The sequence below is a fragment of the Nasonia vitripennis genome, chromosome 5, assembly GCF_009193385.2.
Source record: "Nasonia vitripennis strain AsymCx chromosome 5, Nvit_psr_1.1, whole genome shotgun sequence".
Lineage (NCBI taxonomy): Eukaryota > Metazoa > Arthropoda > Insecta > Hymenoptera > Pteromalidae > Nasonia > Nasonia vitripennis.
In genome coordinates, this window is record NC_045761.1 from 1,620,897 (window position 1) to 1,636,165 (window position 15,269).

At 52.0% G+C, this 15,269-nt stretch overlaps 1 protein-coding gene across 7 annotated transcripts in view; it reads right to left on the minus strand.

Annotated features, from left to right (window-relative positions):
* Nucleotides 1–4,017: 4,017 nt before the first annotated feature.
* LOC100122804 (protein trachealess) overlaps nucleotides 4,018–15,269 on the minus strand; it is a 90,125-nt gene continuing 78,873 nt past the window's right edge. For 5 of the 7 annotated variants that reach the window (XM_031931825.1, XM_031931822.1, XM_031931828.1 and 2 more), the window contains 9 exons: nucleotides 13,458–13,534; nucleotides 13,133–13,222; nucleotides 11,013–11,205; nucleotides 10,038–10,159; nucleotides 9,717–9,910; nucleotides 9,525–9,631; nucleotides 8,232–8,504; nucleotides 7,226–7,620; nucleotides 4,018–7,147 (listed from right to left, as the gene is read on the minus strand). In XM_031931825.1, coding sequence (XP_031787685.1) covers nucleotides 6,227–7,147; nucleotides 7,226–7,620; nucleotides 8,232–8,504; nucleotides 9,525–9,631; nucleotides 9,717–9,910; nucleotides 10,038–10,159; nucleotides 11,013–11,205; nucleotides 13,133–13,222; nucleotides 13,458–13,534 — 2,372 coding nt within the window. In that variant the 3' untranslated portion in view covers nucleotides 4,018–6,226. The remainder of the gene's footprint in view (nucleotides 7,148–7,225; nucleotides 7,621–8,231; nucleotides 8,505–9,524; nucleotides 9,632–9,716; nucleotides 9,911–10,037; nucleotides 10,160–11,012; nucleotides 11,206–13,132; nucleotides 13,223–13,457; nucleotides 13,535–15,269) is intronic. The other 2 variants (XM_031931824.1, XM_031931823.1) reach the window with 2 other exon arrangements.

Consider the following 15,269-nt stretch of genomic DNA (forward strand, 5'->3'; position numbering starts at 1 on the left):
GGGGTGCGCACGTATGCATGCGCGCATCGGGTCCCGAGAAAAAGAGCGCGCAGGGCTTTCGATGTGTCTCTCCCTATCCCGAGGTCGGCGGTCCCGTATTCAGCTCAGTCTTACCTGCAGTCAGTTCGGAGAGAGATTTCGCGATGACGAGGCCAGATAATGGCTCTCCCGGGCTTTTGTTTTTCTAGGCTACGAGGGCCCCGCGCTCTGTCGATCGGGAGCTACGATTATGGGTTACGCGAGTGGTAATGGATGACGACTCTCCGATGGACGCGAGTATGCTCTACGGTGCGGACCAAGGCTTATGCTGCTATCTCTCGGTGATTTTTAAGAGGAGGACAGACTTCCGCAGGCTGTTTCAAAAATTTTAATGCCCCGGCTTCTGGCTTATCTCCACTGGAATTTCGATGGATGCTCTCTGCTCAGCTCTTGTGGGCCGCGCGCGGCGCCGAAATAGAAGAGAGGAGCTCTGTTATCCTTCTTTTAGCTTTTCCGAGAGAGAGAGAGAGAGAGAGAGAGAGAGAAGCGTGTTTACTATTAGAGCTACATCATTATGCAATTTGTTAAGCTGGGGAGGCTGGCTTTAATCGATCGCTACCGAACAGGAAGAGGATCTATGTTATTTTCGAGGGTGGACTTTTTTTTTCTCAGGCGTGCTTTTTCCTTTATTCACCGGCGCCGCACTTATATTCTTATCTGAGAGAAAACAAGGCGTTTTCTGCGGTTCAGGAAAGTTTTAGAAGAGACGATTATTCGATTTTAATAGCTCGTTCCACTTCCACAGAATATTGTAAAATGCAAGCGTTTTATGAATGCGGTGCGAGGACGAAGTTAAAGGACCTGCAGCGCAGGCTCATTTTTCTGGCAGTAACCTTATGGCGGTAATATAATCCGGTGCATAAATTTGGTCATTTTACGTGAAACTAAATATCGCTTTTAAAAATCCCTTTTGTATCTCGTTTTTCAAAGCGATCGGCTCTCTTCGCGTCTCCTTCCAATTATTTAACAATAAACCGCGTTAATTTTGCTGTTATCAGGCTTGAGTCGTCTCACCAAAACGCAATACTAGCACCAGTCATCCTAAGCATTTCAGATATCCATCGGATAAACACGAGTCAAATCGTCATAAATACTAGGAGAAAAAAAGAACGCGCGCACCCTGCGAATGAGAAGTAAAAAGGCACCGACACGTGAATCGGATAAAAAACACGCCGCTTAGGCCGCTCGTTCGGCATTCATTAGCACCTGCGGTCCGCCTATCAAACGGTAGCGATCTAGAAGGGAGCCGTTCGAATCAATATTTGGAATCCGAAAATCCTCTCTCGTCGCTCTCGGAAGCAGCGCGAATCGATTATTCTCCGTCGAGTCCGGAGAGAGGCGCAGCAGCAGAAGAAGAAGAAGAGAGAAAAGAGAGGAGCGCGTATAGAGCCGAGAAAAATCATTAATTCCAAAACACGTCCCGAACCACTGCAGACCGGAGAGTGTGAGAAAACAGCGGGCAGGTATGGCCCGATTAAACGCTCAAATCTATAGGAATAAATTGCCGGCAGTGTACTCGGCACAAAGAGCGACTGTGTACGCCGCAGCGAGGTTTTTGAGGGAAAACGAAGGGCCTTTTATTTCGCTCGCTCGGGTCGCTTTTCTTTTCGCGAAAGCCACAGCGACGGCTTAGAGAGCTGCGACGGCTCCTCCGGGCGTGGAAGGTCAGTGGAGTCGCTCGGCTTGGCTTTTCTCGAGATTTCGAGGGAAGGCTGTCGCTGCGCGCCCGTGAAAGCCCGCTGTGAGATGGACGTCTCTATGAGCCGGGAGACGGCTGCAGCTACGGTCCTTGTCCATCTTTCACTTTGGATTTCTGTGCGAGAGAGCGAGAGAGAAATGCTCCGCCTATGCTGTACTCTTTGCCTCTGTATGGGCTTTCTCGTTTTTAATGGTCATGCGAGTACGTTTTCACCGTGGGTCTGGTGCGTTAAATTCGTGGGGGTAAAACCGGATAAATCGATATCTTCTTCTCGATCTGACTCGTCGAAGGCGTATTGAGTCATACGCAGGTAATTCACCGTTGGACACTTTACGTGTTTCTTCTTCTGAGGTGGAAGGCGTATTGGATTCATTGAAGAGAATGGTTTATTTCAAAAGTACTATACAAATACCTTTTACTCAGTTTAAAAAACAGGGCAAATCATCCCCATACGATTTTTACAGTAGCAATCAACTTTCCCAGCGGTATACGCGCAGCAATTGACTCCGAAACGTAGACGTCTCGAGCGGCGCAGCAGTAAAAACCTGCCAGATTTTCCCATCGTTATAGAAGCCGTGAAATACAGCGTACGCCCCGGCGCAGTAAAAAATATTATTTACCGCCGCAATCCTCTCGGAAATAAGACGTTGATTTACCCGAAAACCAAAAATCGCTTCCAGTTTTTTACGACTTTCACGTTCCCCCGGGCTCGGAGCGCGCTGCAGGCCGCTTTTCTCCATTGTGCGCCCAGGGGCCATTGTCGACGGATTTTCCGAGGTTTGACTCTGCGGCGGCTGCGGAGACGCGCGCGCAGTAGCTCCTCGCGGCTCCGAAGATTTGTGACGCGTGGCGGCGCACCTCTCCCCCTGTATATATTCGGGATTGAGAAGTCTCGCGTTTTTCGTCCGTGTGTATACCTTCTTCTGCATTACGAAGCCCCGAGACGCGTATCCACGGATCAGGGGACGGCGGCGGGCCGAGTGTAGGAAGAAAGGAGCTGCCTTACCTGTACCCTGTATAGGCGGCCGAGAGCAAAAGAAAGGAGAGCTAAAAAAAAACATCTGCACTCCCCGCAGAATTTAACGGTCCCTTAAAGGAAAATTGATTTCGCCCCCGGGGTACGCCCGGGACCATCGGAGCGAGCTCCTAATGGGATATCGTTTACCCCCGCGAGCGAATGGGAGAATGCATATATATTCATCTCTCTGACACCGGTTGCGTCTTATTCACGCGCCTATGTGGGATATAGCTATACGTATATGCGTTTGGATTTATTATTCTTCCTCGAAACTGCCGCGCGCTGCATAGGTGCGAGAGAGGCTGGAGGCACATAAATCGAGGCGCAAAGTGCGAGGATGAATGCGTTTGGGGAAATGTTTTGAAATCTCTATTTCGAAACGTGTGTGTGCACCATGCAGAGAGGGAGGAAGTCAGATGGAGATATTGGGAGGATTTCTTTTTTTGTGCATCGTCGCCTCCTGCCCGCTGGCGACGCGAAATTCGTAGATGAAATGTGTGTTTTGAGGAAGTCGTTATTCATTGGGCTGTACCTTGTCCGCTGGGCGGATGCGATTGTTGTGTTTATTTTGCTCATGCGGCGAGGGAAACGCTCGATGAGTATTGCTGGCGTGTTGGGAACTGTTTTTTTTTTTTGGATTGAGTTGTCTTGGATGGACGAATCATTTTGAAACAGTAAATCGTTATGTGCGAAAATAATTAAAGATTTTATTGTATATTTATTCATTTCTTTCTTTGCGATGAAACCGTAATTATTTATTTATTTATGTTTATCTTTTTCATTACAGGTACGTACAGCTGTTATAAATCGATTGCAAATATTTTCACAGTAGCGCGTAGGTGCGTATGACTATTCTTATTTTTCACGTCTCAAAACATCTGCAACGAGTCAGACAGAACCCTACATTCGCAAACGCTGATCGTTACAAAGAATGTAGGTAACTAACGTCACTACTAGTCAATACCGAATGAGTAAATGTCTCAGTCGGTAAGAAATCGGCGTACCCGCGAGTTGGCCGTTGTCGATAAAGTAGAAATCATCGTTTCGAGTACATTCTGGGAAATCAGCCCTGTGCGACACCTATCGTCGGTAGTCGGAGACTGGTGAGCAGGAAAGTCCAGTCCTGAACTGCGCTTTGGGTTTCGGCTATTCTCGACCTTGACGCTACTGTGACTTGATACTGCACCCTGGCACTCGTTAAGTTTTAATAAAATAATCGGTTTCATCATTCAGGGTAAAATAAATGAGAGACTCGTCAATGTTTATTCATTTTCATATAAAATCCATGTATTGTGTCAATTTTCATGCGTTACAAAAGAAAACAAACGACAGGCTGTGTCCCGGAGAGAAATTGAGAGATTAAGTATATAGTCACCGGTAGTACACCACTTTGCGCATTTTTTTATTTCTCATTTCGCGAATCCTCGCGCTAATACGGAATCCCGAAATGCGTGTGCTCGCTTTCCGAACCAATCGACACATACCGCCAAAACGAATGAAATAACTTGTGCTAGTTGTGTCATCGTCGAGAAATCGTTAATCCAATTGTGTTTCTTAAACGGCTTGTCATCTACGACTATTAAGTTCACGTGTGAGACGAAGTTCGAGTACTACAACTGATCGACTGTCTTCGATATTGTGATATGGAAAACAGAGGTTTGCAATAATACAACGACGATGACTACGACTACGACGCACGTCGGCTTTCAGCTCGTTTTAAAGTTAACATTCGTAAAGTAAATCTGTACAGCTAAGTCAACAAAAAATATGATAACACGTATAGCGCATAACTTGGTTGTCTTTTCTCATTAATGTCCATTGAAATTCAGATTGATAATCCTTAAGTTAACCGCACAATTGCACCAGCTCACGTGCAATCACTCGTTCAGCCATCGTTTATATGATAGTTTATATTCAATATTTATAATATAATATAATTCATCTTCGATATATCACACATCGCGCGCACGCTGCATACATATAGCTTTCGTCGGTTTTACCTTTGTCTTCCTTCTTTCAAAGAACGCAAAAGGACAAATTGAATCATCGGAAAGTGCGTGCAGGAGAGAAGTTTCATGTATTAGGTATAGCGTTTACTTACAATATGTATATAATACAGACGCGCGAAAAATCCCTTAAAACTTTTTTGTTTCGCCTAAAGAGCTGCAGCTCGCGCAGAGTCAATCGATTACACTTTTCACGACAGAACGCAAGGACTACGCGTGCCGAGTTTTCCCTCGTTTTTTTTATTGCACTTATAACGTAATCTTTGACTTAAGAGCGAGTAAGGCCGTGAGGCTGTGTCCTAAGTGCGCGCGATTATTTATATGCCTAAAAGTGAATCCTTATGTCCTTTTCTTAAAGTCGAGGCGGCTCTCGGTCACGTCGAGGATGAGTTTTCGCTTATTTACAGAGAGGAACTTTCTTCAATTCGCTTTTGATCATGTTCCCCTCTCTTCCTTTCGTGTATGCACCTCTGACGCGTGAATAGCAGCAGAAGTTTTCCTATATGATACGACTACGAACGATCAAACGTACGAATTGAATTTCGTATAAGCACGAGAAACAGTTTCATTTTTTTTTGTTAATGTATATTCTTTTGTTTACTGCCACAATATAAGTAGTACATCGTCTCTTTGTACAAGCTCGCGTAATGCCTTGGCTCGCGATATGATATACCGCGCAGGAAGTCGTCGAGTTTCGGTGTGATTATAACCGCTTTTTTTGTCTAATTTGATACTTGCATTTATACCGTTAACGATGCTACACTTGCAATAATTATATACATGCCTTCATCCGGTCAGTATGACAATGTCGACGATACAGCGATGACAAAAATAGTTTTACTCAACGAAGTAGAAAATATAAAAACAAGTCAGCATCTGATAAATTATAAAAGGAAGGGTCACTGTAATTATTGCACGTTAAATTTAGGTCGAAAATCTGTTACTCCCTTATATTATAGTCCTATTCATCCCATCGCTTCGCGAAGCGATGAATCCGGTGGTGAAGGTATAGGAATGATAAACCAATAGCATAATCCGTTAGTCGTTAATTTTCATAACATATCCAAAGTATTGCGAAAACGAAATCTTTTCGGTTATTACGCCTACGCTATAATTATATGTATAATAGTGGCTTATCAACGAATAATTTACATAATATAACAAATTTTCCTAAGAAAACATTCATGAGCTCTGGAGCTTAAGTAAATTTCGCCGCGACCTGCGTACGAGAGCCGGATGCCAGGTCGCGGAAGATAACGCGGGGTGTATAATAATGCACAGTCGTCCCAAACCTACGCACGCGACGATTCCATCGTGCGACCGCCTTTCAGGCTTTTCGGCCCATCTCATGAGCTTCACGCGCACACATGTACTCGCACACACATACAAGCAGACTCACACTAGGTCGTGATATGCACTCGTCATCGGTTAAGTACGCGTCCCGCCGGGCTGTCCTCGTTACAACTAGGAGGCCGAGCCGTACCAGCCGTTGGCCGCGGCCTTGTTGCTCGGGTGGTAGAGGTGGAATCCGGCGCCGGCGGCCGGGTGGTGGTAGAACTGGGGCTGCTCGGCCGCGAGGCTGTAGGCCGCGTCGAGGGCGCCGGGGTGCACGGCCGAGTAGACCTGCGGCTTCAGGGGCAGGGGCTGCGCCGGCTCGTACTGGTGCCGCAGCACCGGGTCGCCGTAGACCGACGCCTCGTAGCTGTTCACCCCGAGTTGCTGCTGCTGCTGCTGCTGCTGCTGTTGCTGGTGCTGCTGCTGGTGCTGCTGTTGCTGCTGCTGCTTGTCGCGGGGCGAGACGGAGGAGGGCGGCGTCATGGCCGAGTGGTAGTCGACGGCGTAGCCGGCCGGCGTCGAGGCGTACGAGGAGACGAGGCTGGTGAAGGCGTCGCTACCGGCGGGCTTCTGGTTGTGCGCCGCCGCGAGGACGAACTGGTGCTCGCCGTAGGTGGAGGAGCCCTCTGAGCCCGGGGGCGTGGGCAGGGGCCCGGCCTGGGGGTTCTCCGCGCCGGTGTAGTAGCCGCCGGCGGAGCCCGCCCGGCTGTTGCTGCCGTGGACGTTGGCCCGGATGACGGACTCGCGGTTGGCGTAGAGCTGGCGCAGCAGGGCCGAGGCGGGCAGGCCGCCGCCCGACTGCTGGGGGCTCAGGTGGCCGAGGTGGTGGTGCGCGCCGATCCACTGGATCGTCGACTTCTGCTGCTGCTGCTTGAGCAGCGCGTCCGTGCTGAAGTCCGTGGGCTGGTGGATCGCCGGCGAGTCGGGCTTGGCCAGGACGGCGCCCGGCAGGTGCTTCGACATCGCCTGCTCGAGGTCTTTCACGGAGGTGCCGCCCGCGCCGCTGCCGGCTCCGTGGTGGGCGTCGGCCAGCTCCTCGGTTCGCCGCACCTGCAACGGATGCCCGCTCGTGAGTCTTCCCGATCCACTACATATAATACTCAGTCGTAGGAAATAGATAGGACGTACCTTGGGACTGGCCGTCCTCATGAGCTGCTCGTTCGCCGAGACGGAGTGGCTGGAGGAGGCCGGGCTGAGCGCGTGGCTGCGTCCGTTGGGCGTCGTGGCGCTCTTCATCGGCGAGTCCTCGTCGTCGTCCTCGTCGTCGGAGCTGCTGTCGTCCTCCGGAGCCGCGGCTGCGGCGAGTTTCCGCTTGTGTCCCCGCTGCTGGAGCTTGCCGAGACTCGCCGTCGTCACCTGGGGCTCTTGCTGCTGAAGCTGGGCGACTACGTTGTCGTGGTGCCGACCACCTCGACCGGGCACGTCGGTCTCTGAGCCTCGGGTCTCGTCGCGGTCGTCGTGCGGCGACCTGTGCGGCGGGTGCTCGGGGTGTTGGTTCGGCGGGCCTCCGCTGCTCCTGCCTTCTGGAAGCAAGGTATCCGCGTCTAAATTTCAGCTCTACGGCACGGAATGTCTCCGCGGCGAGTCTCGGAAATTTAACTTTCAAATAGAGCAGCTCTCTCTCTCTCTACGCGCGTGGTCTTCAAACGCGCCGCGAGCGCTATATTTCAAAAAGATAAAAAAAAAAAATCCGAGGCCGAAATCGATGCAGCTCCGTACGATCCGAGAGCGGCCTTCATATGTTAATACAGCACGGTTTTTCATTGTCGCGAGGTCAATGCTGCTGCTTCGTCTTCGTCTCGTTATGCCGACGGCTGGCGATGAAAGCCGCTGCTTTTCTCGAGTGTCGATGACTCGGAACGTTATAGTCGGCGCCCTCCTGGCTATTCAGCCGTCGCGACACTCGCGCATACTTTTCGAATACGGCGGATGCTTCTCATTTCTCGCGGGAGCTCTTCACTTGTCTCGGTTATGATATTGTTGAAGAGACCTCGTACGAACGTTTCGGATTATGGTAAATTAGGAGAAAAATCCGGGTTCCTCGTTTGAAAGGAGTTTCGAGAGCGGCGATTTATCAGCGACGATTCAATTTTCCAAACGCCGAGTGCCAGAAAGTGTCAGCATTATATCTCACCTCCTCTGTCGGCGTCGGGAGAGCCGTTCTCGGGATCGTTACCGGCGGCGTCTTCACGCTTGACGCCCGTAACGCCGTCCTCCAGCTGGCAGCAGTCCATGATCAGGTTCGCGTACTCTCGGCCACTGATGACGTAGTTCACGCAGATGATGTTCTGCTCCTCGGCGTTCTTCGAGTTGCAGACGACCGTCGCGCAGGTCTGCAGCCACGTGTAGCCGCCGCTTTTGTTCATCAGTCGGTAGTAGTGCGTGAGTATCTGGCCCTTGTGGATCACTGGAACGAGTACAATTCGAATTGTCATACGCGCTTATACGATCGACCTGTAGGGATTATTTGGGGAATCTCATTTTTTTCCTCGGCGCGTGTGGGAGAATCGAAAGAACTGCGGGAAAAGTCAGCCTCGCTTATCCGTCACTGTCTCTCTCTCTCTCTCTCTCTCTCTCTCAGTCAATATAAGAAGCCGCATCCCGAAGATCGATGTGCGGTGACTCGATCGGAGCTGTATAACAAAGAGACGAGCCGCTGACGAAAAGAGAAGAGAGGAAAGAGGGGCGTAAACCTTCGCCGCTCGAGGGTGTGGGCGATCGAGCGCGGCATGTGTGATAGAGGTGAGGAGAGGAGAGGAGGGGGAGAAGGTAAAGGGATGAGAGGATAGAGAGGAGGATCCAGCTCTCGTGCCCCCACTACTTATCGCTTATGTACACAGTGCGAGCCTCGTTCGACTTTCGAGCTTCGACCGCGCGAGCGATGGCTTCTCGCGCTGCTCCCCTCCCTATGCGCGCGTGTGAGCATGCAAAACTGATTGAAAAAAGAAAATTCCAAAACGCGTTGATTCCGCCGCCAGCTCCGATCGATCGTCGCGCGACGAAAGACTTTCACTAGACACAACCCCCTTCACACGTTGCTCTCTCCCTCTCTTTCCGCCAACTTTCTGCACACACGCCGCTCAGAGTTCTTCCCTTCCTCTGTACAGCAGGCAGCAGCAGGAGTAGCTCCGACAAAAGTGCAGTGGGGGCGGAAGGGCGGAGTGCGGGAGGGAGGGCGGGAGGGGGCTAGAGAGAGAAGGTAACAACTCGCTGGAGATGCCGCATCCGGCGTGGGCCAACGCGGCCTGCATACCAACTACCTAATCCCGGGGCCGCCGCTGCCTTTGCCTTAGCGCGGCGGCACGTATAGGATGTACGTGTGTGTGCGTACGTAGCTCGAATGCGGGATAGTCGGGTCTGCGTTTAACAATATATGCGTGCGGGCTTTCGGGCGCTTTTACTTCTAAAAGTGTCTATATGTACTCACGATCCATGTGTGACTTGCGCAGACGATTCGCGTCCTCGCCGTGGCACAGGGTGTAGAGGTTCTTGCCCGTCAGCTCGTCCGCCGTGTAGTCCAGCAGCTCGGACACCCTGGAAAGGAGAGAAAGAAAAGCGGCGTTTATGGTTCGTGCTCACAAGCAGCAGCTTCTGAGCGTCATCGTGCACGGGGACTCACTTTGGCTCGCAGTGTGCTATCCGGAAGTCGAAGTTGATGCGCGTGACAAACATGTCGGCCTCGAGCCTAATTTCGTGTACGCTCGGCGGCGGAAGCGCGATCGCCAGGCCGACCATCCCCATGAGCGGCGGCGCCGATTTCCTCGAGTGGCTGAACGTGTACTGCGGCCTCAGTCGACAGAGCAGCAGAACGACCTGCGAAAATTTTCCATTTTATTTTATTGAATCGTTTGCCGATGGTTCGAACACTCGAGCGCGTCCAGTCCACTTGAACTCGAGAGGGCAAATACAGCGGAGATGAGAAGGTGTGCGCAATACTTACGCGGTAGCCGGAAGACTTGAAGTGGCAGCCTCTCTTCGTCAGCGTGGACTTCATGCGGACGCAGAAGGCGCGGTCGTAGCCCTTGTACAGTCCGCTCGCCGTCAGCGACATGACCGACGACACTGTGGATCATAGCGAGAAATTCTTCACCTCTGCGTATGTACGTTAAGTGCGGCTCGATCTGGTCGGCGCATGGCCACGTGGCGCGAGCCCGAAAGAGAATCGACTTGGCGCGCGGTCGCGCGGAATAACAATTGGGGAATCGTGCTCGGTTGCGCTGCATACGGTATGCGACTCCGTTTCCGTCGCTGCGCACCGGCACTCGAGTATATAAGGCTCTTTCCCAACCCCCGTCACGGACTAGCCTCCACCCCTTCGTCACGGGCCTGCCGCGCTGCTGTCCACGTGCGCGCCGGAGAGAGAGAGAGAGAGCTTGCGAGCTGGAGCACGTCCGGCACGCCGCGCCACGTGATCATCTTTCGTCCAGGTAGCCGCTGGTCACGCGAGCTTCCATTCAAGCTCCGCTTCTGTTCTCTCTCGCCCGCGGAGGAGGGGACTTTCGATCACGCTACGCGGACCGTGTGCTGGGGAAGTAGGGAGCGCTGTGCAGTCGCGCGCGCGTGACCGAGAAGGAAAGAGCCCGATTTCGACGTAGCGGCACGCAGCGCGACCGAGCGTCACGTTCGCGCGCTTAGACTGATCGGGGCTGCGCCGCGGGCACGTCGCCGCGGGGATGTGCGAAACCGCAGCGTCGACCTTGCCCGGGAAGGGGCCACTGGGTAGAGACCGCAAGGAGAGACACCAGATCGAGCGCGCGGTAACAAACGAAAATGCGCGATTTACACGAAGAAAAAGGGGCTGCAGGGTCAGCGCGGCAATCTCGTCGCGAGACCGCTGCAGCCGGTGTTTCCAGTAATAAATCTCGTTCACATTGCATTCTGTCTTACTGGAAATCAACGAAAAAACCAAAAATACCGTCGGGATTCGCAGTGGATGACGAACCATGTTCCTCGGATGCTCCGCTGCTCGGCGACGCCAGCCCCGAGCTCGACGAGTGCGGCCCCGAGGACGAGGACGAGCTCGTCAGGCCCAGACCCAGCTGCTCGGCCACCTCCGCGTGGTCGTGCTGGTGCACGTAGTCGAAGATGCTCGAGCCCGTCATCTCCACCTGCAATCAAATCGTCGCTCGTGTTCATTGGTTGCTTACACTTGTATGATATATATTGTGCGCAGTCGTGACTTTTCCTCGCGAGGACGGTTGGGAGAAAACGGCAATTTTCGGTATCCTCCGCATGAATTCCGTGACCTCGTAGACACGCCGGGATCGATTCATCGAAGCGGACACGCGCGACGGGCATACGAAGCGAGCTACTAAAAATCCGGCGCTTTTTCGCCTCGCGCGACTTCTTCTCCCTCTTATTTTCGCGTTTGATTAACCCTCTACCGCGAGCTTGATTTCTGGAGAAAAGAGTCGGTTCGAAAGCGCCTAATTAAAGCCACGAGCCTCGAGGCTCGTGGGCACAAATAGGAATCGGGGCCGTCGAGAGTTACTCAATAACGCCGCGAAGCTATAGCGCGAGCTTGGAATGCGAGATGGCGGCGCGCGTGGCCGATTTCTTCCCGGCCGCGCGCGTGCTGGACGCGTCAGTCGCTTCGCGGTCTCTGTCTCTCTCTCTCTCTCGGGCTACTGGAATTGAGTCCCCTGCCGTAATAAAAGTGTCGTCGCTCGCAAGGATTTATACCGAGGCGAGTTATTAGATCGATGTATATGCATGCGTAAAACGAGCCCGCGCGGGGATTTATGATGCACTCCTTTAATGCCGCGTAAAAGAAGAAGAAGAAGAAGACATTCCGGGAAGCTCCGGCGCTTAAGCGCTTTTTACACCGGTAGAGTGTAAGGGCTATTTAGGCGGTTATGAGGTACTCTCGGGCCGTGGGAATGGCCGTTTTTTATACACCGGCGAAAGCTCCGGGTCTTACACTCGCCCACTTTCGCGTTATACGCTCCATTAGCCGCGACTAAAGACGCGCTCGCGTTTCGATGATTTTACGGGCCGTGAGTCCATATGGTACGATCTATTGTCATTGCGCGTGCGTAATGTGAACTAACGATATGCGCGACCTATAAATAAGCGCGCGAAGAACGATTTGCGCCGTATGCATAATCGAAGGAGTATATAAACACCGCGAGAAAGCTGCGCTCGACACAATAGACGGGATCAAACATGGCCGCGCGCAGCTCGAATAGCGAATCGATTGTTAGAGCTTTTCAATATCAATCGGAACAAGCGCGTGGGTATATGAAATATCAATGTTCCGCAATTAACCGCGCGGGGTAAAATGAAATTCAAGAGAGCGGGCGCGGCCATGTTTGTGCGCTCTCGCGATCCCGCGAGGACATCGCAGCCGCGGCAGTTTCCAGAATCCCCGAAACACCCTATTGATTGCCCCTCGGTACCGGTAGCTGCTGCCTCTCCCTCTCCCTCTCGCTCTCTCTCGTTTTCTATATATCTGTCTCTCGCGCGCCTCTCGTACGTATACGTATATACAGCCGGTCCGAGAGAGAGAGAGAGAGAGAGAGAGAGAGAGAGAGAGAGAGAGAGAGAGAAAGAGAGAGAGAGAGAGAGAAGGCATTAGGAATGGCGAACACGCCGCCGTGCAGAGACTACGTGAGCGGCATCCCGTCGCTCGCTCGCGCGCAAGCGGGGGTGGCTGCGCCTGCTCTCTCTCCCCTTCCCCTCTCCCTCCAGCATGGCCGCCGTCGTTCCTCTTTCTCCCTTGACCTCTCTCTCTCTCTCTCTCGCTCTCTCCTCGGTGTACACTCCGCGCGTGTGTGTGTAGAGCGGGCCGCCCCCCGCACGTAGGTACAGTCTCGCGTGCCTCGACCTCCGCCTCTCGTCTTGCCTAGCTCGGTCTTTTACTACTGTGAGAGGAGCTTTCCGCGCCGGCTCGCAGAGGGAGCGAGGGAAGCGCTTTCAGCGTTTTTGCACCCGAGTGTATACGCGGGGAAGTCTGCTTGGAAAAGTCACTCGCCTGCCAGTGTTATTTTTTCCTTCGAGACGCAACAAAAAGAAAATAGAAGAAGTCCGGCTTACCTGAGAGAGTCCGAGGTAGATGGAGACCGTCTCGGAAATGTACAGGAAACGTCCGTCAGCCGCGACAGCCATTGCGAAACCGTCCAGCGACTGAAACACACGAGAAAACGGCGAATAATGCTCCTGCACACTTTTGTTTCTCTCGAAACGTATATGATATAGGCACTGTATATCTGCCGCGTAGAGCGTCTGAATTTTGGCTGAGCTTATCGAGCACGTACGATCGTGCATTTGAAACGGACAGAAAAAAAAAATAGCTCCGCGTCGCTCGGCATTGAATACATCAGGAAGTTTGAATATATAGTTAACGAGACTCGTCGCTTACCTGCAGGATGTGGGTGCCGTGGAGCTGCTCGAACATGTCCACCGGCAGCGACGCCGGCGACCTCACTCGATTCGCACCTGGAAGAGATAAACATACTTATGAAAAGGTTAATTATTGCCGTTGTTATTGCACACACACGCGTTGGCTAAAGCTCGTAATCAGCATAGATTATAGGCGGCCGAATCCCCCGAAGCAGGAAAGAAAATCCCACCGCTAACGAACGGCGCACACTTTTATATTATACGCGCAGGCAGGTCCGGCCGCACAAAGGTTCGTCAAGTGCGTAGTCCGATGGGATTAGCCCACCACGGCCGAAGAATAAACTCGCACACGGTCAGTCCAACTTCTTCTAAGCCTCGCGCGGACGAGTTTGATCGAGTCTTTCCGAGTCTTTCATTAAGGGAATATCCGAAGGGCGCGAGAGACTGCTCTGTGTGCCTCGGATTATTATTGCGGAGAGTGAGAGAGAGAGAGAGAGAAAGAGTAGGATCGTGGCTTGTTTGCCGAACGAGGGGGGAGGCCCAAAGGGTTGCCGAATTCATTTCTCCCTCTTAACCGGTTGATTCCTATCGGATTCGAATCGAGCTCGTCGATGGAAACCTTGTATTGAATGCTATCGCGCCGTGGGGTGCGCGCGCGCGAGAGCTCGTTTTTAGCATATTTCCTATATTTATGGATCTCTAACGGGATTACCGAGGGAAGCGCTGATTGTTTTGCGCGCGAGGAAAATCATCTAGTTTCGAGCGGCGTAAAGCCGCGCGTTATTGCCCGGGAAAGAAAAACCTCCCCGAGGCTGTGTATTGGCAGCGCGAGTTCGGGTCAGCTCTACACGCACATTTTCACCCTATAAATCTCTCGGCTGCAGCTCTCGCCGGAAAAGTTATCACAATATTTTGATAAATACATAAGGCGTGTTTTACGCGCTGCCTCTCGCGTCGGCGGCCCATAACTCAGCGATATTTATTTTCCGAAGATAGAAAAATAGCGGCTAACTGCCCCTTTCCTTCGCCCGCTCGAGGCTGCAGCCATCTGAGACCTGCCGCCTCGACTTATCGGACGCGAAAATCAATAATAACGGGGGAAACTGCTGCTGATGCTGCTGCTGCAGTCCCGTGCGTTATTTCTTGAAATGCGAAAAACTGCCGCGAGGAAGTTTATTAACAGCGGAACGTCACACAGTAGCAGCCTATAGATCTTTCTCTCTCTCCGCTTCATCATATCTCTCGGTGTCAATTTACGACATTGCGAGACTTTCCCCCGAGCTCGTGCTCGGGCTGGCGTCGACTTTCCCCGGGAATATTAGAACTCCTCCGGCTAAACGGCTCGGCAGCTCATTCATGGGGTGCAATAATAATAAACGTGTGTCACGCCGCTCGTCATTAACGGCCGTTCTCTCGCATAAGAATGAAGACATTAGCGAATGTGTGTGCCCCGAAATATGGGGATTCCTCGAGCTCTCCCCGACATTACCAAACATATGGTGGATATTATATATATATATATATATATATATATATATATATATATATATATATATCGCTCTCTGGCTCTGCTTATGTACGCCCCTGTCATATTTGTCGATATTGCAGGTTACACACACGCGCTGAATAAATACACATTAAGCGCGTGTGTGTGCTGTCCTCGGGAGGAGGGGCAGGATAGTGTAATAAAGCTACCGGACTGTTCTTTACTCTCGGCCGTGCTAACTGATTTCTTTTATGGAAACGTAAACCAAGCGCGCGTATACTTATCCTTGGATCTGTGGAATTCGCATGCGTCAGCTTCTCAAAAATCCGCCCGACGCGGTAGCTC